This window comes from Zasmidium cellare (genome assembly GCF_010093935.1).
Source record: "Zasmidium cellare ATCC 36951 unplaced genomic scaffold M409scaffold_28, whole genome shotgun sequence".
Taxonomy (NCBI): Eukaryota; Fungi; Ascomycota; class Dothideomycetes; order Mycosphaerellales; family Mycosphaerellaceae; genus Zasmidium; species Zasmidium cellare.
In genome coordinates this window covers 1-23,514 of record NW_022986972.1, presented here as the reverse complement: position 1 = coordinate 23,514, position 23,514 = coordinate 1, and the positions used below count along the sequence as shown (strand labels likewise).

Below are 23,514 nucleotides of genomic sequence, written 5' to 3'. Positions count from 1 at the left end.
TCTGGCGACATGAACTGCGGAGAGGGACTCTTGGGCTACTACAATGCTGGACCAAACCACCCAATGTCACCCGGCGCCGGCTGGTACGTTGCTCAAATCTGCGGGAACGCGCAGTTTGGTTCCGCGAAGCCAGACGATGGGACCTAGAAAGCAAGAAAGACATCGACAGTATCGGTTAGAATACAGCTCCAGGCTTGCTGTAATGTGTGGTTTTCAACGCAAAAAGATGGGCGATGCGTTCGGGCTGGGCTCGTTTCGGTCGTAGTATGATTCTCCTCGAAGTGTAAAGCTACTCATATTGTATATAGTACTACGACGTCCACGAGCGAAGGTGTTGGGTCCGGCGCAATGAAACTAGGTCAATGCCTGTAAATGATTCTCTTTTTCCATATAATTAATGAACCATGAAGTATGGCGTAGTGTGTGGTTTCAGAACGAGCCAGGCTGGAGTAGGCGCTTGCACCAGAAACGTAAATCTTGATTTGACCAAGTCGTGCTTCTAGTGATGCAGCTAATTGGAGCTGTACAGCTGCTGCACGATGAGGTTGTAGGCGTCGATCACCAATAGGTTGGAGGGGATACTAGCAAGAACAACCATTTCCTACAGACTGATATTCGTTGGAGTGCAGCGTAGTGAACGGAGTATTGTGTGTATTCTTAGACGTGGAGATCCCGTGATAGCGCGTGGTCTCGACTCTCGACTCGATTCAGCTCCCCCAAAGCGGCCCCCAAAGTGTGCATCGCTGTTCATGTCGCCTGCGCGCAAGCGCGACTTGGCCTCCTTGGCAGGCGTTAGGAGACGGCCAGCCAGCAGTGCCAGCAAACAGGGAAGTGGGAAAGATGGAGAGGAAGAAGAAACATCATCAAACACACACCACTGCTCGCTGTGCGAGCCCGCCTTTTCTTTTCTTTCCTTTTCCCTAGCCTCCCTGCCGAGAACATCATCACTGCATACCACCCTCGATACGGCCATTCGACGATTCGACACTCCCTCCTGCGGCCTCACCGCGACGGTTTGCTGCTGAACGACGCATTGCTCAGCTCTCGGCCTCGACGCTACGGCTTCACTCCTTGAACCTTTTCCCACTTGCCAATGCTGGCGCTCTGACCGACACTGCCTCACTTCCACCCTCCACCGCCGTTGAGAGCTCTTGTACATAACAGACAAGCTCTGTCCTTGAGATCTCGCGACCACCGCATTCCCTACCCAAGCCTTTACCAAGCTTCGCCAACCTCGACATCCTCCGAATCTCACCAACATCATGAGCAGCGGCGCCCAAGCCCCCCTCCACAAGGGCAACCACTCCGCGACCTGGAGTCGACACAGGACCAAGGTCTTCAGACGCAGAGATGCCCACCCAGACACCATCGACCACCCAGCCAGGGGCACGGGCGATGCGGCAAACGATCAAGAGAAGGTCCCCAACGGAGGCGGCAGTCCAAGCGAGCTGCCAATGTACAACGAACAAGGCCACCGCATTAACCATGCCGGCCACCGCGTCACGCCCGGCATCCAACCTGACGGCGAGAGCGGACGCTCCTGGTTCCACCCCTGGCACTTCCTCCGCATCTGCTGGACGTCTTCCTGCACGGCCAGCAAATGGACCAACGTCCTGTGGCCCTTCACCATCGCGGCGCTGGTGCTGTACTTCAACTACCCGCAACACTCCCTGTGGACCTTCATCTGCGGCTATATAGGAATGGTCCCTTCGGCGAATCTGGTGGGCTTTGCGGGCCAGGAGCTCGCGAGGAAGCTGCCCAAGGTTGCTGGTGTTATGCTCGAGACGACGTTTGGGTCGATTGTCGAGGTTATCCTGTTTACCGTGTTGCTGGTGCAGGGTGGTGATTCTGCCGAATCTGATCCCGATCCTGCTTTTGGGAATGCCAACTCGTCGGTCATTCGGGCGGCGATTTTGGGGTCGATTCTTGCGAATATGTTGTTGTGTTTGGGTATGTTGCTTCACCCGTGTCCAAAAGTGGCATGTCTAACGTACTTTGCAGGCCTCTGCTTCTTCGTCGGAGGCATCTTCCACCCTCAGCAAACCTTCCACGAGGCCATCTCCGAAGTGGGTTCTAACCTGATGCTCGTCGCTGGGTTGGCCCTCGTGATTCCAACAATCTACTACAACTCCCTCTACGATCGCCTAGACTCTACGATGCTCAATTCCGAAACTCTCAAGATCTCACGCGCCACCGCCATCATCCTCTTGATCGCCTTCGTTGTGTACGTCTTCTTCCAGGCTCGGAGCCATCACGGCCTCTATGAAGATATCCTGGAAGCCGATGAGCAGAGAGATCACGACCGACACAAGGATCTGGCCAAGGCGAAACTGACCCTCACCGAGAGCATCCTGGCCTTACTGATCGCCTTGATGTTCGTCAGCTTCATGGCCGTCATCCTCGTCAAAGAAATCGAATACCTCGTCAACGACCGCCACGTCTCGGACGCCTTCGTCGGCCTCATCCTCGTCCCGGTGGTGGAAAAAGCCGCCGAGCACATCACGGCCGTCGACGAAGCCTACGACAACCAAATGAACTTCGCCCTCAGCCACGTTCTCGGCGCCTCAATCCAGACCGCCCTCCTCAACACGCCCCTCGTCATCATCATCGGCTGGGGCCTGGGCCCTAACTACGCCCTCTCCCTCAACTTCGAGCTCTTCGACGCCATCGTCCTCATCCTCGCCATCATCGTCGTCGGCAATTTCCTTAGAGATGAAAAATCCGACTACCTCGAGGGCGCCCTGTGTGTGTTTGTGTACGTTCTCATTGCGGTCACGGCGTATTACTACCCGAATCCGCATATGGTAAATGGGGTCTCGAGTGCCGAGGGAGTCAATTCGACCGATCCCACGAGCTCGCCGGAAGAGGCGGTGCATGCGGTGGCGAAGATGTTGTTTTGATTCGAAGTGATGAGATGACAGGAGGCTTGACTCCTTTCCCGGATTTGAGTAGGTTATAGCTGGCTTCTTTGCAAAGACTGCGGTACAAATCGAGCAAGCGATGGAGTTGGTGGTGTTGTGAATAAGGGAGGCGGATATATTTGTGATTCTCAGAGTGTTATCACATCAATGCATCCTGCTTTTTTTCTTCCTTAATGCCCTTTGGGCTGTTCCATTCCGACTATCCTCTCTCAGCGAGAATGAGCTCGACCGAGCCACCGCCGTCGACACACAGCGATCCTCGATCATATTGGCAAGATCTGTTCCGCATCTCCTTGGAGTCCGTTCCGGCCGGCTGTGCATTCCCTTGCTTCGGGTGGAAAGTTCGATGTTCCTCTCTCCGGGGGAAGAAGGATGACCACGCCGACGCCACGCTCGAGAAGGGGTTTGACGCTGGACGGATCTTGGGGATCGTGTTGAGGCTTTTGAAGGATTTCATCGGCACGTTCGATGACCCGAACCTCGTTGGGTTGGCTCGGCAGCTCTTCTGATATAGAGCTCAGATCCTCGTACTCTTCGAGAGTCATCCCAGCTGGGCCAGTCCTCTTGGCTGGCAATAACCACATTCGGTGGTTCGCCGTCGGGTGACGATGCAGGATGCAGGGCGGAAGAGGAAGGGTGTAGGTGTAGGCTCTACGAACCTCGTCGTCGAAAGAAAAGTTCGCCTACGAAGCTCTGAGTGGTGGTCGAGGCGTGATGGCTTAGCTGGTAGCTGAGGCCATTTGGCGCGCAGATTTGCCACTCGTTGAGGTGCGGCACTTCTTTCATCGCCCAGTGCGTCAACAATGGTTGTGACGAAGGAAAGACCATAGACGATGGAGTCGACTGCTTTCGCGGCGAAGGATACTTGGGGATTCGGGCTGGAGTTTTCGACGTCTTTCGGAGCCTTTGAGGTCGTGAGATCGTTGAGTCCCTCGACGAGGTTTCTGGTCTGCTTCTCTCCACGGTTACAAAGGGTTCCAGGACAACGACATCGCAGTCGAGGGTTTTGACCTTGGACAGGTTCCGGGGATATTTCCGAGATTCTCACATCTCGCGGCCTTCACTCCCCATCCCTCCCCATCCCCATCCTCGTCCTCCTCTCCCTCTCCCTCTCCTCAATCTTCCTAACAAACATCGCGGCAAGCTCCATCCTATCCTCCTCCCCCAACACCTCCCTACTCTTCCCCAAATACGCCCCCTTAAACTCTCTCCACAACCCCTCCATCCTCTCATCCCCCGACCACGGACGGGGATAATACTTCGGCTACTATCCACAAACGCCGCCACCGCACTCTCCACACCTGCCTCATCCATGGTAATAGTCTTGACCTGGTTGAAATCCAACAACCAGAGGTTCAGGGGCCGGGTCAGAGCCTCGAGGAAGACGGGGTTGAAGGTGCTCGTTGGGCCGGGGAGGGCGGCTAGTTCGTCGTAAGGGAGGGGGTGACTGTGTGGTGTGGAGTTTGAGAGGGTTCCTGTTCCTCCGAGGACGAATTCGACGTCGCGGGCGTCGACGTGGGCGCTCCAGTGTAGGAGGGCGAGGGTTTGGGCGATTTGTCTCGTGAGGGAGGGGGGTGAGAGGGGGCCGGTGATGGTGGCAGGGGCGCGGTCGAGTTTGGAGAGCGTGAGAGGGAAGTTTCGGAGGGAGAAGGTTGTTTGCAGGGTGCCAGCTGCGAGAGGGGGTTAGTGAGGTTCACTTGGGGGCGTGGTTGAGGAGAAGGTGAGAGGCTTCACTTCAGCGCTCACGAAGCGCTCGAGATGAACCCTCACCCCAACCCTCACACGCGCAAGAAATGGGGGAATCAAACTCACCTCTCCTCAAAACCGACTTCGACGCCCTCCCCTCCTCCTCCGCCCCTCCCTCCCCAAAACAAACCCTCACAAGACAATCCTCATTCTCCCTCCTCCCCCTCGCCTCCCCCCTCTGTCCCTCCACACAAAAAACCTCAACCATCTCCTCCCTCATCCCCCTCCCCACCGCCGATATCCTTTCACTAAGCAGCACATCCCTCGGCACCGCCTCCCCCTTCCCATCCCCAGGAAACCTCCCCTCCCACCCCTCCCACAACTCCCGATCCGTCTCCGTGACGAACCCCAGCACGTCCGGGACGAGGATGTCGATATCCCGGCCTTGCGGGGTGTGCAGCGCTTCGAGGATCTTGGTGTGCATGAGGTAGTCCTGCCAGAGTCGGTCTGTCTGGCCGGGGCGAGCGCGTTTGAGCACGATCTCACTGCCGCTGGGGTGTCGGCTGCTGTAGACGCGGCCGCAGGAGCCGGAGCCGATTTCCACGAAGGGAGGGAGAGTTGTGCTGTTGTTGGTCATGTTCGTTGTTCTGTTGCTCATGGTGTGCTGGGGAAAGGAAGAGAGAGATGGGGAGGGAAAGTGCGTTCTATATGCGCCGGGCCCGAAAGTTGGGAGAAAGATTTTCCGTGGTTGGACGTCTGCTTCGAGGGGATGGTTAGCATGATCTCCGTTTTTGGATGGGCAGTATGACTCTTAAGAATGTGGTAATTGGCCTGGTACTTGAACATCTCGTGGAGATGAAATGGTAATCGAAGATTATGGTAATTTTGGCCGTGAAGAAGACAAGGACGCATCCCTCGCGCGAAAAGGGGGTGGGCGACGGGCTTGTCCTCGACAACGAGAGCCATGGAGTAGTAGCTATCCATGACATGATTGTCCTATTCACCCTCAATGTCCTTTCCCTTCGTCAACACCTCTCAACTACCTCCCTAGACTCCTCGACCGCGGCCTTTGTCCAAGGAATCTCCATGAAGACAAAATCACTCAGCTCTAGCGGCATGAACTCTTCCCCTGGCAACCTGAACTTCTCCAATTCACTCTCGCCCTCCCTCAAAAACCACAACATCCTCACTTTCAAGTGGCTCCGACGTCCGGTCGCATTCCACCATATCAACAACAACATCGGCGCGAATAGCATCGAGTATCACATCGTTGATGTCGTTTGCGCAGTAGTAGAGACCATGAGCTTTCGTCTCCGGAAAACAATGCCTGATTTTCGAGTCGAGACCTGCTTCTTCTCCAACGATGTGTTTGTGCTTGTCGAGCGAACAACCCTGATGGAGGAAGACGCAGTAGCTTCCGTTGATAACACTTGGCAACCCGCAACTCAACATAGGTGCTCGATACGCACGTGAGAGATGAGTAGGATCATGCAGTGCTAGTTGTCGCCAAAGAAGAGTGACGTTTGATCTCCTGAAAGTAGCCGTGAAGAACAACAGGAGTAAGAATATGCTGGCGATAATTGTGCTGCGCGGCCACTGCGCCCGTGTCACATTTCGTGAAGATAACGGTGCTCTAGGGCGGTCAAGTTGAGCGGCAGGTTTCGAGGATGGCATTTTCGGGAAGTTGTGTTGAGCGCCCATGAGCGCGCTCTCCAAGCTTATATGGGACGGCACAGAGATCACGTGCTTGTGGCTCATGTGCCAAGGATCTGCTCAACCGACCTCACCTCATGGTGGAGCCCCAAGGATTGGCCTTGGTTTAATACGCATATGAGAGCGTGGTAAACCACTCTTTCGGTCTACAACAGAGCACCCAAGCACAGCATTTCGCCACGCCTAAGTTAGATTGCCGCCAAGGTGCTCACCAAGAGTGCGATGGGTCCAGCATCGAAACGCCCGAGGACAGAGAAACACAACCGCATTTGCAACGGCATGACGCAGCGCGGCGCAAGTACGTTTGAAAAAAGCCCAGCTGAATGGCTTCCCAGTAACTCATGGCCTCCGGCCGGCGGCAATTGACAGACTGGGCGAGTTGGGATCTGCCATCAACGCAACATCAAATTTACGCAAGCGCCCAGTCGCGGCGCTTACATGCTGCGCCTCTATCTGCATGTAGGCGCGACAGGACTCTGCAGACAAGAAGACCATCGGTGTTGCAGCGAATTGTCACAGGGCGCGGTACCTGCTCGATCCACAAATATCATGCCAAGCTCTGGCCTGCACAAGGCTTACATGGGTCTAACATCGCCCGCTTCACCTGTTTGCAATGCCCCAGCAATACAGAAACTCCAACATCTGTGCCGCACTGCGCCCTTTCTCTGCTTCGTGAACCAACGCTGACCCGAATTCATCCATCCACTGAACTTGTCCAGAACTGAAACGATAGCCTCGATCTCGACGCCGCAATGAAGACTGTTCAGCGTTTATGCGATCTCTATCGAAGGGACAGTCGCTTCGTTTTCACTTTCAGGGCATCATTGGACTGAGAGCAATGCACAGTGGTAAGACTATCCACTCTGTCCTCTGGAATACAAGAAGAGTCCTTGCGCATTTATCAAAAATTTTGAGCTCATCTGAGCAGCGACACATTCATCTCTTACGGATTTAACAACTCTATTCGGACCATTCTGGGAACAGTGTCTTTGTGATCATGGTCTTTGCTTCCTTCTTGACATTACTCATTTTTCTTACAGCGCAATCAGTGTCGAGAGAGAATGGGGACTTTCTGGCGCCGCTCGAGGGGATGGACATCCACGACAAATATCCCGATGAGTACCTAGTCATTTTTCACCAGAACTATACTATGGAGCAGCACTTCGAAAACATCGCACAAGATCTATCAAGCTTGCCTGAGTTTCGCATGTATTCCTTCGGGTATCGAACTAGAATGGACCAGCACACCCGGGATGAGAAGGTTCGCCGCGATCCAAGGGTGCGTATGGTGGAAACCAACAGACCGGTCTATGGGATTGAGCCGCATAATGTGACGGTCTTCGAGCCTTCAGCCTTCTGGCAGAATGGGACTTCCCGCCTTTCCAAGAGGGAGTACTTGGAGGAAACCGAGCCGGAAGCACCGTATGGGCTGCAAATGATCACGACGCCGTCTGAGCGACTCGACATTCCCATCCCGGACGAAGGTCCTTACGCGCATGTTCAAAACGCTGGTCTAGGAGTTCAGGTCTATGTCCTGGACACGGGTATCCGCACGTCACATGAGCTTTTCGAAGGGCGAGCGCGCAACTTTGGTGGCCTTGGAGCCGACGATAAGTCGCCTTATGTTGATGACACCATGGCTGACGTAAGGGGCCACGGCACACAGTGAGTCTCATTATAAGATGTTCAGTTTACAATGAGAGACGCTGACCTGTTCCAACGCAGCGTTGCTGGTATAATTGGCGCACGGCAGTATGGCGTCGCACCCAACGCAACCCTAGTCAACGTCAAGGTGCTGAACAATCTAAGAGGAGTAAACCGCGAAATAGGTGATGTGGCCCAAGCGATCATCGACGTAACCGCAGAACATAACGCCAACAAGGCAAAGGCCAGAAACAGCAAGGATCCTTGGATGTTTCGTGGATCAGTTATCAATATGTCCTTCAGATGGGTAGGCGACGGATTCGGGATCTTGTACCAGCTAATAGATGCCAACAACGCCGGTATCAGTGTCTTTGCAGCTGCTGGAAACGATGGCGACGATTATGGAGATTCCTATCCGTGTGCGAACGTGCAGACCAGATGTATCGCTGCCGTCGACTCCACGTACAACAAGTGGAAACCCTCAAATTACGGGTCAATGGTTGACTTCGTTGCGCCTGGGAAGGACGTTCGTAAGTTCTAGATCGAATGCTCTATGTGCTTGAAGTCATTCGCTAATCGATTTGACTGACCTCTAGTTTCATTACACTCCAAAAGCAACATAGCAATAGCGAGGATGTCTGGGACATCGCAAGCCGCACCGCACGCTGCTGGTACAGCGGCGATTTTTACATCGGTGGGTTGCTGTACCAGCCTCAACGATGACAGCTATCAACGAGTACTGATTCCCGCTATTCTGCCGTCATTAGTGGTCCGGACTGGAGACTCATTATGATCTTTCGCAAAATTTTATCTATTGGAACTCTATTGATGGGGTGGTCTCCGGTTTCCCGTCTGGGACTACAAGTAAGAAAACCTCACCCCTTGCCAGTCGCGCTGAGCCGTCGATGCTGACTTGGCCGCAGCGTACTTGATCAATACCGGCATCCACTCGCCCAAGAAATATCCCAAAGAACCCTTCCGTTGGGGGAAGGATCATCCATCAAAGCCTCAGACAGTCGATGACCCCAGCTCGAGTGTCATCGATGCTGCGGTCCAGTCAGCTCCTCCTCCGCTCCCTGACGACTCACTGATGACAACTGTGTACACTGAAATGGGCACAGCAACCGGTAAGTTGATATTTGGCTCAGCGTGGGTTGCAATGGTCGCTGAACATGTTTAGTCCAGCCTGTTACAAGTATGAGTACTCTTGCGGGAGTACTCTCGGACTCTGACTCGGACTCTACGGACATCGTGACGACTACAACCACTCGCGTAGAGTCGAGTCCCACCTCTACGTCCGGCTCGATCCCTATAGCCGGCCCAAGCTGCGCGAGTTCTGGAACACCTTTTTCCCAACCTCCGGCCCAGAACCTCATAGACACCTTTTGCGCCCAGCCCATGCTAAATGCTCAATTTGTTCCGTACATTGCTATTGGGAATATGACTTCCCAATTTGGCCAAACCAAAGCATTCAGCGCCGAAGGGCACTTCGCACTCGATGGAACAACGAACGCGATTTGGTTCCGAACACGATTTACACACGATGCCTGCACGGGCTCATTCAACGGAACCTTCGAGTGCGCAAAGCGCTTCGCCACCATCCTAAATGGCTGTCAAACTGACACTATAACTGCCAAACTTGGCGGCACGCTCTCAAACGTATGCGCCGAGTATGAGCTGACGGTCGTCGACGAACACACGAATCCCTTTGCAGACGACGAAGAGCCTGCAGGAGACTTCACCTGCAGAGATACAACATCGCCCGTGTCTGAGACATACCCAAATACTTGTACATGTTGGATGTCAGAGCGCGTTGATCAAACGGCTGTCTTTGTCAAGCCTGGAGACGGTGTTTGCGACAGCCGTAACGTTGATCAGGTCGATGGACTCGCGCCTGGACAAGGGTACTAGTCTTGTATAATAGATGCAGAGCAGAGGCCTTGTGGAGAGCATTGCGCAGGCGCACCTTCGCCATCATACATGTAGATTTTGTCCCATATTACTATTTTCTCAGCCTTTCTCAGCCCTTCCCACCACCTCTCTTCGCCTACCTCTTCTGTACGGAGATAACTTCAAATACAGCTATGCTTCACGACCTTGTGCGCTGCAGCATGCTAACATTCGAAGTTCCATCGGGCAAAAAACGCTCAAACGGACGAGCAATCGCATCATGGCAGCGAGTTAAGTCAGTCCAGCGGTGCATTTCGCTCTCGAGCTCGAACCACATAATGAACTTCGTGCCGCACGCGATGTTTGGACTTTGATAACATTAGCGCCGTATGTCTATACGTTAACGTGCCATGCATATACATCTGTGCACACAAAATATTCAACAACGCTTCCCGATTCCTAGCCAGTGGGTGTCCTGAAACTAGCTGTACAACCTCAAAACGCCAATGAAGTTATCCACCTGCGCCTTGAAATGCCACCGCAGCCCCTTCCCGCTTTCCCCCTTTACGCCTCGTTATAATGCATTATTAGTCTTTCCATCGGGCCAAGAACTTGGCCATATCGCCTGTAGGCTGGGACTGTGCGGCTGCCTGTAACATTGTCAGCTGGAAGTCATTCTGCATCTTCTTACTCGCACTTACTGTGTTCTCTATGCTGCTGACCGAAAAGGTCTGACTTTCAGTAAGGGTAGTCAAGATTGTGGGCTTTGGAACCCAAGTCGTAGCCACGGAGTATTTGCTGGTCGGGTACAGGGGCTTGAAGCTCTGAAGCGTGATCTTTGTCGGCGGGACGACCTGCATTGGCGCGTACTTGGTGAGACCAGACTGAAGCCCGTACGGGACCGTGTACGCTCCTGCGGCGGCTACAGCCCCAGCTCCACCGGCGGCAGGATTTGCTTGCGCGTTGTTGGCGACTTGGTTCACAGTCTCCGGTCCATCTGTCCCAGACACCGCCGCCGCTGCCGTAACGTACTTTTGGGGTGTCGTGCCTGTCATGCCCGTCAAACTGAATCGTTTCGAGTAGTTTATCACTGTTCCTCCCTCCTTTGCAGTGGATATAATCTTGAGGAAGCTGTAACGACACTGTCAGGATGTGCTCTAAAGCACTCGTCAGACACGACTCACTATCCATTCTTGACACTCCCAGCCTGAGTGACCGGAACTGTCCCGGTAACCTTACTACCGGTCGAGAAGTCACCTTGTGCATCTCCAATCGAGATCACTGGCATCTAGCACAGGATTCATCAATCAGCGCATAGTCTCCTCAGAAATCGCTCCCACATATCGCCCTCAATCCTTCAACACTCCTCATCCACCGCATCCTCGCTCTTTCATCCCTCCCCTTTCCCGTTCCAAGGGGTATACGCACCGAATCATCATCACTATTCCCTCCCACCATCAACTGCAGCGTATACGAGCTCAAATCATCAATCGACGGCGAATCGCCCGAGTCCTCCCACGCGACAGCAATCGAGCCAGGAGCGACGTTAGCACCCGCGGCAGGACTGGTGAATTTGACGTCTGCGAGCACCAAGGCCGCCGGAGCCAGGGTAGCAGCGAAAAGAAGCTCCTGAAGCCGCATGGCGTGTTTGTGTCGCTGCTGGTGGCCAAGCGCTGACGAGCGAGATTAGGCAGATGTTCGGCGCGGGTGAGGTCGCGACGAGGGGTCGGTTGTGGATGATTGAGGTGTTCGAGGGCGGGTTTCGGTGGTGAACGAGCGTGTGGGAGTGGCTGTAGGTGGTGTGCAGAGGGTGGGAAGTGGCAGAGGGCCCTTCTCCAACCAAGCGTCGTCGCAAGGTCGTTCCTGACTTGCGCAGGCGCGGCAACGGTTCCGTGCTAGCGGCGGGAACGCGGGTGATCCTTGATCCTTGCGGGTGCTAATCAAATTTTGGCTAAAAACAATTGCTTCGACATTGACGCGAAACGAGGACTTTTCTTCTTCTATCTATTCCATCAACAATGATGCTCCTACAACCTATCTGTTTGACAAGTACAGAGAATAGCATATTCCTGACGCTCAATCATCCAAAATCTGCACCTTGATCGCCCTTGCCGCTGGATTCGAAGCCGACGCGAATGCCTCCAGACCTTCCTCCAACGAATACCTATGTGTGACCAGAGGTTTAAGGTCAATCAAGCCCTCAGAGACGAGCCGATTCGCCCTTGGATATGTGTCGTGGTAGCGATATTGGAATCGCAGGTCAATCTCGTTCGATGAGAGGTGCATGAACGGGATGTTCTGAAAGTCTTTCCCAACCCCTATCACGAACACCGAGCCGCCGAACTTCGATGCCTGCTTTCATTAGTCTTGGAATCTGTGGGAAGGATCTTGCCGGTACTCACGTATATGCCGGTGTGTATGCTACTCTCCACGCCCGTACACTCAAGTACCAGCTTTGCTTTTGAGCCCATCGCCTCCACGATCCGCTGTGCGACATCTTTAGGCTGGTCTTGCTTGCCAACGAGCACCGTCCGGACTCTGGGCACATACTGCCGTGCCCGATTCAACCGCGTCTCGTCGATATCGGTCATCACAATCGGTGCAGCACCAGCGGCGTGGGCAGCTAGCAGAGATACGAGACCAATTGGCCCAGCTCCGCAGATAACGAGAGGATCCCCAAGACGAAGGTTAGATCGATCGATGCCTGCCAATGCAACCGACAGTGGTTCTAGAAGCGATCCCTCTTCGAAGTTGAGATTATCCGGCAGAGGGTGAAGCCACGCAGCCGGATGTACGTGATAGCGACGCAATGTGCCGTGATATGGCGGTGTTGAGAAAAAGACCACATCTGGGCAAGCATTGTACTGGCCGTTTCTGCAGAATTCGCAAGAGGGCTTTGAGCATGGGATTCCACATTCCAATGCTACACGATCACCTGTCTCCGCCGTTAGCAACGGCTCAAGCTATGTCGAATGATCCACGAACCTGGCTTGAATTTGGTGACATTGCTACCAACAGCAATGACAGAACCGGCACTCTCGTGACCAAGACCGTTCTCGCCACACACAACCATATCCCCGATGTGGCCATGCTTCCAGAAATGCACGTCCGAGCCACAAATGCCTTGTTCAACGTTAGCTCATGGAGAAGACGAGGAAGGTGTCGTTCTTTCAGTGATGCTTACCTGTTGCTCGAACGTGGACTAGACAGTCATCTGGTCCCGGCTTTGGAACATCCGACTCGACCAGATGTAAGGAGTGTTCAGGGTTTGTATGAACCGCAATGTTGCGCGGCTTGCGTTCGATGACCTCCACGGATGACAAGCTGGACATTTTGCGATTTGCTGCTTGCGTGGTTTTTCTTGATGACAGCTGAGATCAATCCGGGTTCATGGGGAAGAATACCAGTCTTGTCGTTCGCATTGGCCGTTTTTATGGAGTGAAGTGACCTTTTCGTAATCCACGAGACCACATGGATTCGGTGCAAACCCGCCAAGCAGATGTAGCGCATCGTTGGACCTCAGCCAAGTGCACATGGGCACTACCCGAGACCTCTGCCATGTCGCCTTCGATAGCACGTCCCAGGGGGCTGCAAAAGCATTCGGTGGCGTTGGTATGCAGAGCTTCGGCGAGTCACCGAGCAGCTCCATCGAGTCTTGGCAAGGCTCGGTAGCGACCCGCCCTGCGACTCTTCGACCTTTTGCTCGATCAAGGATGTTGCCACGCCCGTGAAAAGTTAGAAAGGGTGATGCCGCCAGCAGCATCCGAGAACTCTGCATTAGGTCCTTCAGACTGCTGCCACATGGAGCCCTGTTCATCTTGTTCGAAAGCGTTCAAGTCCATGTTCAGGGGCTCCAGCAGCTCGGGGTCTTGCATGCCAAAGTAATTCATGGAGAAGTCGACAAGACTGGTATCCGAGGTCAGCACCTGTGTCCAATCTGTGCTCAGGTCCGGGACCGCTGGAGGGGAGTGCTGTGTGTTATCTACGTCCAAAGTCAGATATCCAGCTCTCAAGTCGCAAGAAGCTGACTTACCCAACAGTCTTCCCAATACTCGCTCAGCTTGACCAGCTTTGCGGTGAGCAGTCCTCAGCTTTTGAAGAGCGCTTACTGCCTGCTGGAGCCTCGTTCGCCACTGCTCCTTCGTCCGGCTCGGTGGCGAGTAGGCGAAACAGACGGCATGAACGAAACTAGCTGAGACCAGCCAGTAAGTTGCATACCAGGCAAACCCGCGTCTCCATAAATCGTTGCTTTCCAGGAAGTTGCAGATCTCCAGAATGCAATGATCAGCTGTGTTGATGCATTCCCAGACAGGGCCTTCGCATATGGAAAGGTCAACTTTATCCGTGACCGCACGGAAGAGCAGAGGTCGATCGAGAACAATTCTCAAATGGGAGGATCTCCAGAGGAGCACACGCTTTGGCAGCTCGAACCACGTGGGATACGACAGACCCTCATCGAAGCAGGGTGGAAGCTCTGCTTGCCATGTCTTAATCTGGTTTCTGAGCACCTCAACCCTCTGGGACGTCGGAACCTGGTTGCTGAGGAGTTCGGTTTGTACTTCGTTGGCAATCTGGGCGAGTCTGACCTGAGCAATGAGACAGGTACTGATGGTAGCTGCAAAGACCGTCATCGTGAGCGTATATCATATAGATCATCAGCGAATGGACTCTTACCACCTTCCTGCGCGCCTGGCACTTCACTCATATCAACGCTCAGACTAGCATCATCTAGATTCGTGGGTAGGCGGAGATTGATGCCTACCAGGGATGCTGGAGGCCTCCCAAGTGTGAGCTGAGCTCCAGAGACGAAGACGAACAGAGTCCACCACGTCCGCCGTCGCTGCTCCATGGTGTATGGCGTAGTGGATGAGGCACCAAACTCACGATGCAGTCCGATGGCAAGCGCCATTGACCAGGCAATACCGATCAACGCAAAGCCGGCGTTCGGTTTGTTGCGCTTTTGAAGGTAGTTTGCCATGACCGTTAGCCCTTGAACATAGCAAAGCGAGCCTTTCTCGGTTATGTCTAGTGAAATGCTGTTTCTCGCAACTTGATAGTACTGTATGTCGACATCGCTATCGGTCGAATCACCGGCAAACGCTCCCATGGCGACGACCATATTGAACAGTAAGGGCCAGGATCCATCTCGTGGTTTCGCCACAGCGCCTTTGCACACATTAGTATCCGTAAATCATGTACAGAGGATCACGTACCGGACAATCTTGCTCTGAACAGCCCCTCGTGTAGAAGCGGATATGCAGGATGATAGTACGCAAAGTAGTCGTTGATGAAAGAGTCGACGTTGGTGTTAGCTCTCATGCCCTCCGCGAGACCATTCGAGACTGGTAGGACGCCATCTCCACTATCATCCTGATAGCCGGACGGCAATGAACGAAGAAACTTCAGAGCAGCTATACCAGATTGCGGGCCTGTATATCCAGCTTTGCTTGCCTCGGCGGTGAGAAAGCCCATGCCATCGATGGCGTTGCCAAAGTCTTGCGACTCATCGAATTCGTAGTCTTCTGCGTTGCTCTGTTCCGGAGTGCCGAGATCTGAGGAAGAGGCTGCGTCTGTCGAGCCATATTTGAGGAGACTGAAGGCACTTGCCGTTGGCGGAGCTTCCTGAGGTGTCGCGTGAGAGTCAGATGCTGTGATGGGACCTGTTTCGTTGCTCAGAGCTTGCTCAAGCGGAAGGTTTGGCAGGTGGGTCTTCCAGGCCTTGGAGATCGATGTGAGGAGAGTCTCATAGTGTCGAATGGTTCTGCAATGGCTTAGCCGTGCTCGACTGTACGAAGATTGTCCTTACTGTTGGAGCGCTGTCACTCGGTGTGAGGGTGAAGAGTATATGCAGACCTTGCCATGCCGAGCACAATCTGCACAAGTGGGCTCCGCTGAGCATCTCACTTTTCGTCGTTTGCATTCGTCACAGGCAATGTTACGCTTCGTCTTGCGGTTTGAAGCGCCTTGATCCATGTAGGGAAGATGTAGAAGAGGGTGGTGAGAAAGCATATGAAAGCATCTACCGTCGAGTGTGGGGCAGCATCCCAAGCTTTCGTCCCACGTGCCAGCATAGCATGGTATTATAGAAGTCTAGTGCATTGTATATACCATCCTCAAAGAAACAACATGCCTCCGTTCGCACACACAGTATCTCCCGTGATCCATCTCGCCCTCTCTTCGCACAAGAAACACACGATATCCGCAATGTCCTCAGGCGTGCCTGCCCTCGGAGCAGCCGGCGTCTTTTGGTTCTCCTTCTCCATCCTCGCGAGATGAACCTCCCCAGCTGCTCGATACATATCCGTATCGACGGGACCTGGGTTGATGCAGTTGACTGTGATGCCATATTTGTGCCCCAGCTCCGTCGCCCAAACCTTCGTCATCCCCTCGACAGCCGCTTTGCTCGCAGCATACACCGACTGCGTGGCATAGCCTCCTCTTGCTGAGATGGACGAGAGGTTCACGATTCGCCCTCCACGCCTAACATACGGTACGAATGCCTTGGTCATAAACAGCAGAGCTCTGACGTTGACGTTCATCAGGTGGTCGTAGATCTCTGGAGTGACCTGCTCGAGAGGTCGGTTGTCACCAAGGCCCGCGTTGTTGACCAAGATATCGAGCTTCTCCGTGTCGAAGGTATCGAGAGTTGTTCGAATGAGAGTGGTATGCGTGCTCTCCAGTGTGATGTCCCCTTTCAAAGCAACCGCACTGGAACCGATGTCGCTAACCTCTTTGCACAGGTCGTCGGCTGCCGCGGCGGATGAAGAATTCGTATAGTTGAAGACGATCTGGACCACGTCAGCTGGGGTCGTACCACATCTAGCTCGATGCGAAATGTACCTTCGCGCCTTGTCGAGCCAGACCCAGAACAATTCCTCTTCCTATGCCCCGAGCACCTCCTTGAGAAAACAGAAAGATCAGTTTCGGATACGTGCAAAGGGCCGTTGAACAAATGATCCGGTATCTTACCAGTTACGATTGCAACCTTGCCAGCCAACGCCATTTCGCCCTAAAGTCGAAGAGCAAAGACTGGGTGAGGTAGTCAGGATGTAGCACTCCTCCTATAGATAGCGGAAGGGGTAACGTTTTTGAGATGGATGTGCTGGACTTTGGCATGGTACACATCATCGCCTCCATCAATTGTCGACGATATGAGCGGGCATCGTCCGAAGCCATTCCTTTAATGTAGACTGGCGAGCCTCGACACTCCAGCACATCGAGTGAGTTGACCAACCGCTCGCATGTTCGCCCCCGCCTCGGCGAATGCATTGAACGACGAGACTCCGTGCAGCGCTTGGCCGGCACCATGTGCCATGGGATGGGACCGATCCGATGGTTGATCGTATACACTTGAGCAAAACACATGCATTGCCTTCGGGACGGAGAGTTGCCCTAGCGCAAAAGGCATCAAGACTGGCCCACGGTGTTTGTTCGGATGTCCTCATCGAAATAATGCTGTGTGCCACAAATACGCTAATGCCCCACACCTGTCTGGTGGACATACCATGGATATCACGGCCACTGACCGAATGTGGAGAATGACTTCTGGGGTCTGGGGAAGAGCCAAGGTCGCGGCTCTCTTGTCCCTCTCCACACGTCCCTCGTGACGAGAAGGTCCTTGGAAAGCCCACGGCACAACGATGGCCGATTATAAGGGCAACGCGGCTGTCCTCTATGCAGTTTCAAGATTGCAACGCCGTCTTCACGACTGACAGAAATGACCATGGCCAGCAAGGACTCCAAAGAGTACGCAAGATGTTGGTGCAGCAGCAAGCATTGGAGACAACTGACCTGTGGAATAGTGCAGTAGATCTCACGGATATCGTTCGAGCGGAGCACAGCGAGAACGGAAACCACGATGGGGACGTTATCAAGCAAGCCCACCGCACCAGTGTCGAAGCGATGGATCGAAACGAGCCTAAAGAGTAATGCCATACTCATACGACAATGATTTTGGTTTGGTGTGCATGGCTGATGTCTCGTAGAATCCACAACCCCTTAGCTGGAATCCCCAAGGCTCAACTCTTCCAAGACGTTGAATCGTATGCCGTCGAGCACCATCTCACGGAGGTGGTTGATCTTCTGAAGAAAGGCGCTCTCGTATCGCAATCGCCGAACGACATCGACTCGATTGAAGAGTTGACCGACGACGAGAGACGAGTACTCCATGAAGAGAAGACTCGAAAATGGCATCATCCTCGAACGCTGTATTACTTGATCGCGCTCAACTCCGTCGGTGCCGCAATCCAAGGCTGGGATCAAACGGGCTCCAATGGTGCCAATCTCTCCTTCCCCCAGGAGTTTGGCATCGCAGACTCTGGGGCTGAGTGCGAGGCGCTTGGAACATGTGAGAGGAACTCTTGGATTGTCGGTGCCATCAATGCCGCACCGTATATTGCACTGTGTCTCTTGTGAGTGCTGACAGAGTCAACCAACGACCATCATCTGACGCTATATTCCAGTGCTTGCTGGCTTTCAGACCCGGTTAACCACTATCTTGGACGCCGCGGTGCGATCTTCTTGGGCGCGATTTTCAGCTTGATTGCACCAATTGGTCAAGCAGTCTCGCAGTCCTGGGGCGGTATTCTCGCGTGCCGTGTGTTACTTGGCTTGGGGATGGGGCTCAAGGAGGTCACAGTACCAGTCTTCTCAGCGGAGAACGCGCCTGCTAACATTCGTGGTGCTCTTGTCATGTACGTAGACCGGCACCGGCTGTCAACAGGTTTGCTGACGTTTCTTGCAACAGGTCCTGGCAAATGTGGGTCGCATTCGGTATCATGGTAAGGAGCAGTGCCCTCGTTAGGATGGTTCAAACACTAACAGCCTCCCGCCCAGCTCGGCTTCTCCGCCAACCTCGTCGTCGTCAACACCGGCTCCATCGCCTGGAGACTCCAGCTCGGATCCGCCTTCATACCAGCAGTGCCGCTACTCCTAGGAATCTACTTCGTGCCCGAATCCGCTCGTTGGTTAATCAAGAAAGGTCAGCACGCCAAAGCATACCGATCGCTTTGCCGCGTCCGAAACAGTCATCTCCAGGCTGCCAGAGATCTCTATACCATTCACGTTCAGATCGAAGCAGAGAAGGCGTTGTTTCTACAGAGAAAGGGGTCGAAAGAAGGCCGTTCTTCCAGTTTCTTCAGGCGAGCCATTGAGCTTTTTACCATCCCCCGAGTTCGACGTGCAACCCAAGCCTCGGGCATCATCATGATCGCTCAGCAAATGTGCGGTCTGAATGTGGTGGCTTTCTACTCTTCGACGATATTTGTCAACGCTGGCTTCTCAAATATCGTTGCCCTGCTCGTATCCTGGGGGTTCGGGATGTAAGTAACGTTCCAATGCGATAACACTCGCCGTTACATTTTCTAACCTTCTCAGGACCATGTTCGTGTTCGCCATCCCGGCCCTCTACACAATCGATCGCTGGGGCCGGCGGAATCTCCTGCTGAGCACCTTTCCCAACATGTTCTGGACGCTCCTCGCAACAGGCCTATCCTTCTACCTGCCCGAAGGCAGCACCGCGAGGATAGGACTAATAGCCTTCTTTATATTCCTCTTCACCGCCTTCTACAGCCCTGGCGAGGGACCCTGCGCGTTCGTCTACTCGGCGGAAGCATTCCCTCTGTCTCACCGCGAGATTGGGATGAGCTTCGCCGTGGCGACCAACAACTTCTGGGCAGCCGTCCTATCGCTCACGTTCCCGCGGATGCTGAGGTCTTTCGGGGCCACGGGCTCGTTCGGGTTCTACGCGGCCATGAACGTGGTGGCGTTGTCGTTGATTTTCCTGGTTTTGCCGGAGACCAAGGAGAGGTCTCTGGAAGAGCTTGACCATGTCTTTGCGGTGCCGACGACGAGGCATGCGTCGTATCAGCTGTTTGAGGTGCTTCCTTGGTGGTTTCGGAGGTTTGTGCTGTTTCGGCGGGTGGGTCGATGTCCGGAGTTGTATGGTTCTCATCAGTCGCGGGCTGAGAAGGAAGAGGTGGCGTGAAGGGTTGGCGAGCATGAAAATTTGCTGGAATGGCATGTGTGGAAGGATAGATGGGTCTCTCTCTGTCCATCTTCAATTTGACTCAGCTGCCATTGAAAGTCTCCATCATTTGATCGTCGTCCACGCGATTCCCCAACGTCTTGAAACCAGAATATGTAATTTCCCCCGCTGGCTCCAGTCGGTCAAGGCACGGAGTATTATGTCTTCAGTAACATCTTGAGAGGGTATGTCGGTGGCCTTGATGACTGGATCCTAAGGCACGTCTTCGTCCATCGTAATAAGGGTTCTGACATCCATCAGACTCGTATTCCACCCTCAGGTGCTCCAATAGCCAAGGGAATGTGCCGTGAAAAGTGCGAATGTTGTTTGCCTGGCGGGTGTTCCGCATCAGGAAACGGACGCGTCTGCGTCTGGAAGTGGGCGCAGCATTAGTGGCCCGTGCATCATAGGTTTGCATAACTTCATAACGCGCCCACCCTCGCGTCCTCATTCTCTTTTACACTTCACTTCGAAATATAACCCCCCTCCCTACCCTAGCGCTTCGGCCGCGCAATTTTAAGTAACCTGTAACTAGATAATAAGTAATAGGCGCGTAGTTATTAGATAATTATCGCTATAAGTAGGTAACTAGAAATTCGTATAGTTATCTATAAGTAATTACTAACGAAAAGAGTCGTACTAGTAGAGAGTACTATCGTATATTCTAGTAGGCGATTAAACCCCGGACTCTCCTATTTCTATATCCTACGTGTAGTAATCTAACTTCGCTACGCCCCTTTTAGCTAGCGAAGTAAATATAACGCTTTACTAGTAGTAAATAGTTTTACTCTATTAACTAAGAAATAGCTACCTATCGCTAATATCTTAGCTTTTAGTAATATAGTAGCCTACGCTCCGTAAAGCGTAGTATATAGATTATATAGCGCGAGATTATAATTAGTATAGTTTAAAACTACTTTATATTATTATCTAGAAAAGTTAATTTATATAAAGTAGCTATATACTACGTTAAAAAATACTATATTCTATTTTAGGTATAAAACTACCTACGTAGATTAAAATAGATAAGCTTTAGTATATAGAAGTACCCTAGAATATTATTAAACCGTAGTAATCTAAGATTAATATAATTAGAGTTATTTTCTTTCTATTTCTAATCTAGAAGGAGATCTTTTATATTAAGAACTAAATAAGTAAGTATTAAGGTAGTCTAGTACAGTTAAACCTAGATAACGTAATATTCCGTAGGAACATAACCTCTTTAACGCTATACTTTTAGCTTTAACTTCTAAAATTCGGTGTGAACCTCTTACCTACCTATATTGCCTTAACCTGATTAATTTATTAGCTAAACTAGGTATTAAAAAGATGCCTTTAGACCGCAAGACACCTAGCCTTTTAGTCTCTTAAAAGAAGGCCCTTCGTTAATATACATAATAACACCCTTAGCTAACTTAAAAACAACTCTAGTAGTAGTTCTTAAACGAATTCCAGCGTAGTATAACGCAGCCTACAGTCTTAGAAAGCCTCTTAACCAAATATAACTTCCTAGACAGTAGCTACGATCCGCTACTATAGAAGAAGTAACGCCTCCGTATATCTTACTAGCTAGAGCTTAAGACTACTCTATTCTAATAGTACTAACAGAATAAAGAGGATAGTATTATAACTAGTGATTTGATTAAGAAGCAGGTAGCTAGGTTTTAGAAGAGACTACTACAATACCGTAAAATAGAGGTGCCTGTATTTAGTAATAGCTAGCTATAAGGCTTCAAGTTAAGGCACAATATTAAGCAAAGAGCAAGACACGGAGAGGCTGGAGACATAGACTCTCAGGCACTCGAAGAGCAGCTTATTGCAGTACGGGCTATTACAAGCTAGTTTGCCCCTTTAGACTACTACAACTGTAACAAGACTAGCTTGTTCTACAAGTATATACTAGACAAATCACTTATAAGCTAGTCTAGGCTAGGAACTAAGCAAGACAAGGCTAGGATTACTGTACATTTATGTACAAATACGGATAGCAGTAACAAACTACCCCCTTAGTTTGTTAGTAAGGCTGTACACCCTCGCTACTTTAGTACAGCTAATATTCAACTATTAGCACTAGATTATATTTACAAAGCTAACAAGAAGGCGTAGATAAATACAGATCTTATAGCTAAATAGCTATACTAGTTCTTAAGAAGGGTTAGCTAGAGAAAGGTTCTGCTTATTATAGACAACTTCAGTGCTTATACTACAGCTGTCTAACTTGTATAGACTTAGCAGCTACTACATAACATTATAGTTACATAGCTTCCTCTAAATATAACATCACGGAGCTAGCTACTAGATTAAGGCATTATCTATGCTTTTAAAGCTTACTATAGAAGAAGGTAGCTTAAGTATATACTAGATAAGCTTAAAGTTAGTAGGTAACCGCTACGAACTATAACTGTCTTAAAGGCTATTCGATAGTCTATCTAAGCTTAGAATAATATTATATCTCAGACTATTTAACACTACTAGGCTTACTTAATACTAGTCCAAAATCAGGCTTAAGGTTCAGATAAGATAGCTACTATAACCCTTTAGATCTAGTCTGCAATTTAGAGCCTTTAGTAGTAGCAAAGGATTATATTAGCTATATCAATTGAGACCTTCCTAAACCTAGTAGATAAGGCTATCTAAGATAGCTTAGATAACCTCTTTAAGTAGATTGCCTCTTAATTCGATCCGGTAGACTAAGAGGATTTAGAAGAGGAGGATATTTAACCTAAGATCTTAGGGGATACAGCTCTTTAGGCCCTTAAACATCTAAGGCTATATAAGTTATAGTAGGTAGATAGACAGCTAGAGATTATAAGTATTCTTAACAAGTAAGAGACTGTAATTAAAAGAAGGAAGGCTAAGATACGAAAGCAGAGCGATATTACGTGTTTCTTTAGTTAGACTAAATAGTCCTATAACCTAGTTAGTAACATAGAATGAACTCAGGAATAAGTTATATTCTTATCTAGGTTTAACTGTATATAAGTAAGGGTAGCGAGGTATTTATAAGTAATTACGTTCGATTAGACCTAACCTTAAAGGATAAGAATAGCTAATAAAAACGATAGAAAGCCCTATTTAGTCTTAGGATATCCTAGCTCTAAGCTTAGTCGAAAAGTTAAATAGGTAAATAGTATAAAGTTTCTCTAGTATTAGTATAACTACTTCTACTATAGTAATTTACTATATAGAGTACTTTAGTAGCTTAGCTAAACGTAAGATTCTAAATATTCTCTCGCTCTAATTTATCTAAATAGTAAGTAAGTACTCTAAAAGTATTATTTCTACTATTATTAGCCTAGTAAAGATATATAGACCTCTTAGTAGTATTAATAACACCTCTAGTATAAGTAGTATAATATCCTAGGTATATAATATACTAAAGGTTTAGAAGCCGGTTTAGGAATTCTATAAGTATAGTATATTAAATAGTACTAATATAGTCCTAAAATAGGCTTTTTTACTCTTTTTTAGTTTTAAAGATCCCGAGTTTATAAGCTAGATATCCCGAATAGAGTATTAGGTTATTAGGATCGGTTCGTTAATCCTAGAATCTTATTTAGTACGGGTACTAAGCTTAAGTCCTTAGTTAGAGCTCGTTAAAGGGAGAGAGTCGGTAGACTACTAAGATAATCTTAA

At 51.0% G+C, this 23,514-nt stretch overlaps 8 protein-coding genes across 8 annotated transcripts; 4 read left to right on the top strand and 4 right to left on the bottom strand.

The window, feature by feature from the left end:
• Nucleotides 1–1,262: 1,262 nt before the first annotated feature.
• M409DRAFT_25620 (uncharacterized protein) lies at nt 1,263–2,900 on the top strand (the record flags this gene model as incomplete). Its single annotated transcript, XM_033807770.1, has 2 exons — nt 1,263–1,950; nt 2,002–2,900. The coding sequence occupies 2 exons, from the start codon at nt 1,263–1,265 to the stop codon at nt 2,898–2,900; spliced, it is 1,587 nt and encodes a 528-aa protein (XP_033664734.1).
• A 284-nt stretch (nt 2,901–3,184) lies between these two features.
• Nucleotides 3,185–5,265, bottom strand: M409DRAFT_25619 (uncharacterized protein; the record flags this gene model as incomplete). The annotated part of the gene is made up of 3 exons (XM_033807769.1): nt 3,185–3,489; nt 4,181–4,591; nt 4,734–5,265. The coding sequence occupies 3 exons, from the start codon at nt 5,263–5,265 to the stop codon at nt 3,185–3,187; spliced, it is 1,248 nt and encodes a 415-aa protein (XP_033664733.1).
• A 218-nt stretch (nt 5,266–5,483) lies between these two features.
• Nucleotides 5,484–6,080, top strand: M409DRAFT_56958 (uncharacterized protein; the record flags this gene model as incomplete). Its single annotated transcript, XM_033813464.1, has 1 exon — nt 5,484–6,080. The coding sequence occupies one exon, from the start codon at nt 5,484–5,486 to the stop codon at nt 6,078–6,080; it is 597 nt and encodes a 198-aa protein (XP_033664732.1).
• Nucleotides 6,081–7,317: 1,237 nt separating this feature from the next.
• On the top strand, nt 7,318–9,875 carry M409DRAFT_56957 (uncharacterized protein; the record flags this gene model as incomplete). The annotated part of the gene is made up of 6 exons (XM_033813463.1): nt 7,318–7,985; nt 8,046–8,494; nt 8,561–8,658; nt 8,732–8,828; nt 8,888–9,091; nt 9,145–9,875. 6 exons carry the CDS (start codon nt 7,318–7,320, stop codon nt 9,873–9,875), a joined length of 2,247 nt encoding a protein of 748 aa, XP_033664731.1.
• A 566-nt stretch (nt 9,876–10,441) lies between these two features.
• Nucleotides 10,442–11,495, bottom strand: M409DRAFT_56956 (uncharacterized protein; the record flags this gene model as incomplete). Its single annotated transcript, XM_033813462.1, has 4 exons — nt 10,442–10,504; nt 10,556–10,985; nt 11,039–11,142; nt 11,283–11,495. The coding sequence occupies 4 exons, from the start codon at nt 11,493–11,495 to the stop codon at nt 10,442–10,444; spliced, it is 810 nt and encodes a 269-aa protein (XP_033664730.1).
• A 435-nt stretch (nt 11,496–11,930) lies between these two features.
• M409DRAFT_37131 (uncharacterized protein) lies at nt 11,931–13,186 on the bottom strand (the record flags this gene model as incomplete). The annotated part of the gene is made up of 4 exons (XM_033810677.1): nt 11,931–12,206; nt 12,257–12,789; nt 12,840–12,977; nt 13,039–13,186. 4 exons carry the CDS (start codon nt 13,184–13,186, stop codon nt 11,931–11,933), a joined length of 1,095 nt encoding a protein of 364 aa, XP_033664729.1.
• A 702-nt stretch (nt 13,187–13,888) lies between these two features.
• On the bottom strand, nt 13,889–15,827 carry M409DRAFT_31606 (uncharacterized protein; the record flags this gene model as incomplete). Its single annotated transcript, XM_033810235.1, has 4 exons — nt 13,889–14,469; nt 14,529–15,020; nt 15,068–15,615; nt 15,661–15,827. Coding segments are annotated over 4 exons (1,788 nt in total), but the record flags the coding sequence as incomplete, so codon positions are not given.
• Nucleotides 15,828–17,577: 1,750 nt separating this feature from the next.
• M409DRAFT_25614 (uncharacterized protein) lies at nt 17,578–19,839 on the top strand (the record flags this gene model as incomplete). Its single annotated transcript, XM_033807768.1, has 7 exons — nt 17,578–17,600; nt 17,657–17,779; nt 17,840–18,265; nt 18,317–18,547; nt 18,601–18,634; nt 18,690–19,174; nt 19,230–19,839. 7 exons carry the CDS (start codon nt 17,578–17,580, stop codon nt 19,837–19,839), a joined length of 1,932 nt encoding a protein of 643 aa, XP_033664727.1.
• Nucleotides 19,840–23,514: the final 3,675 nt, after the last annotated feature.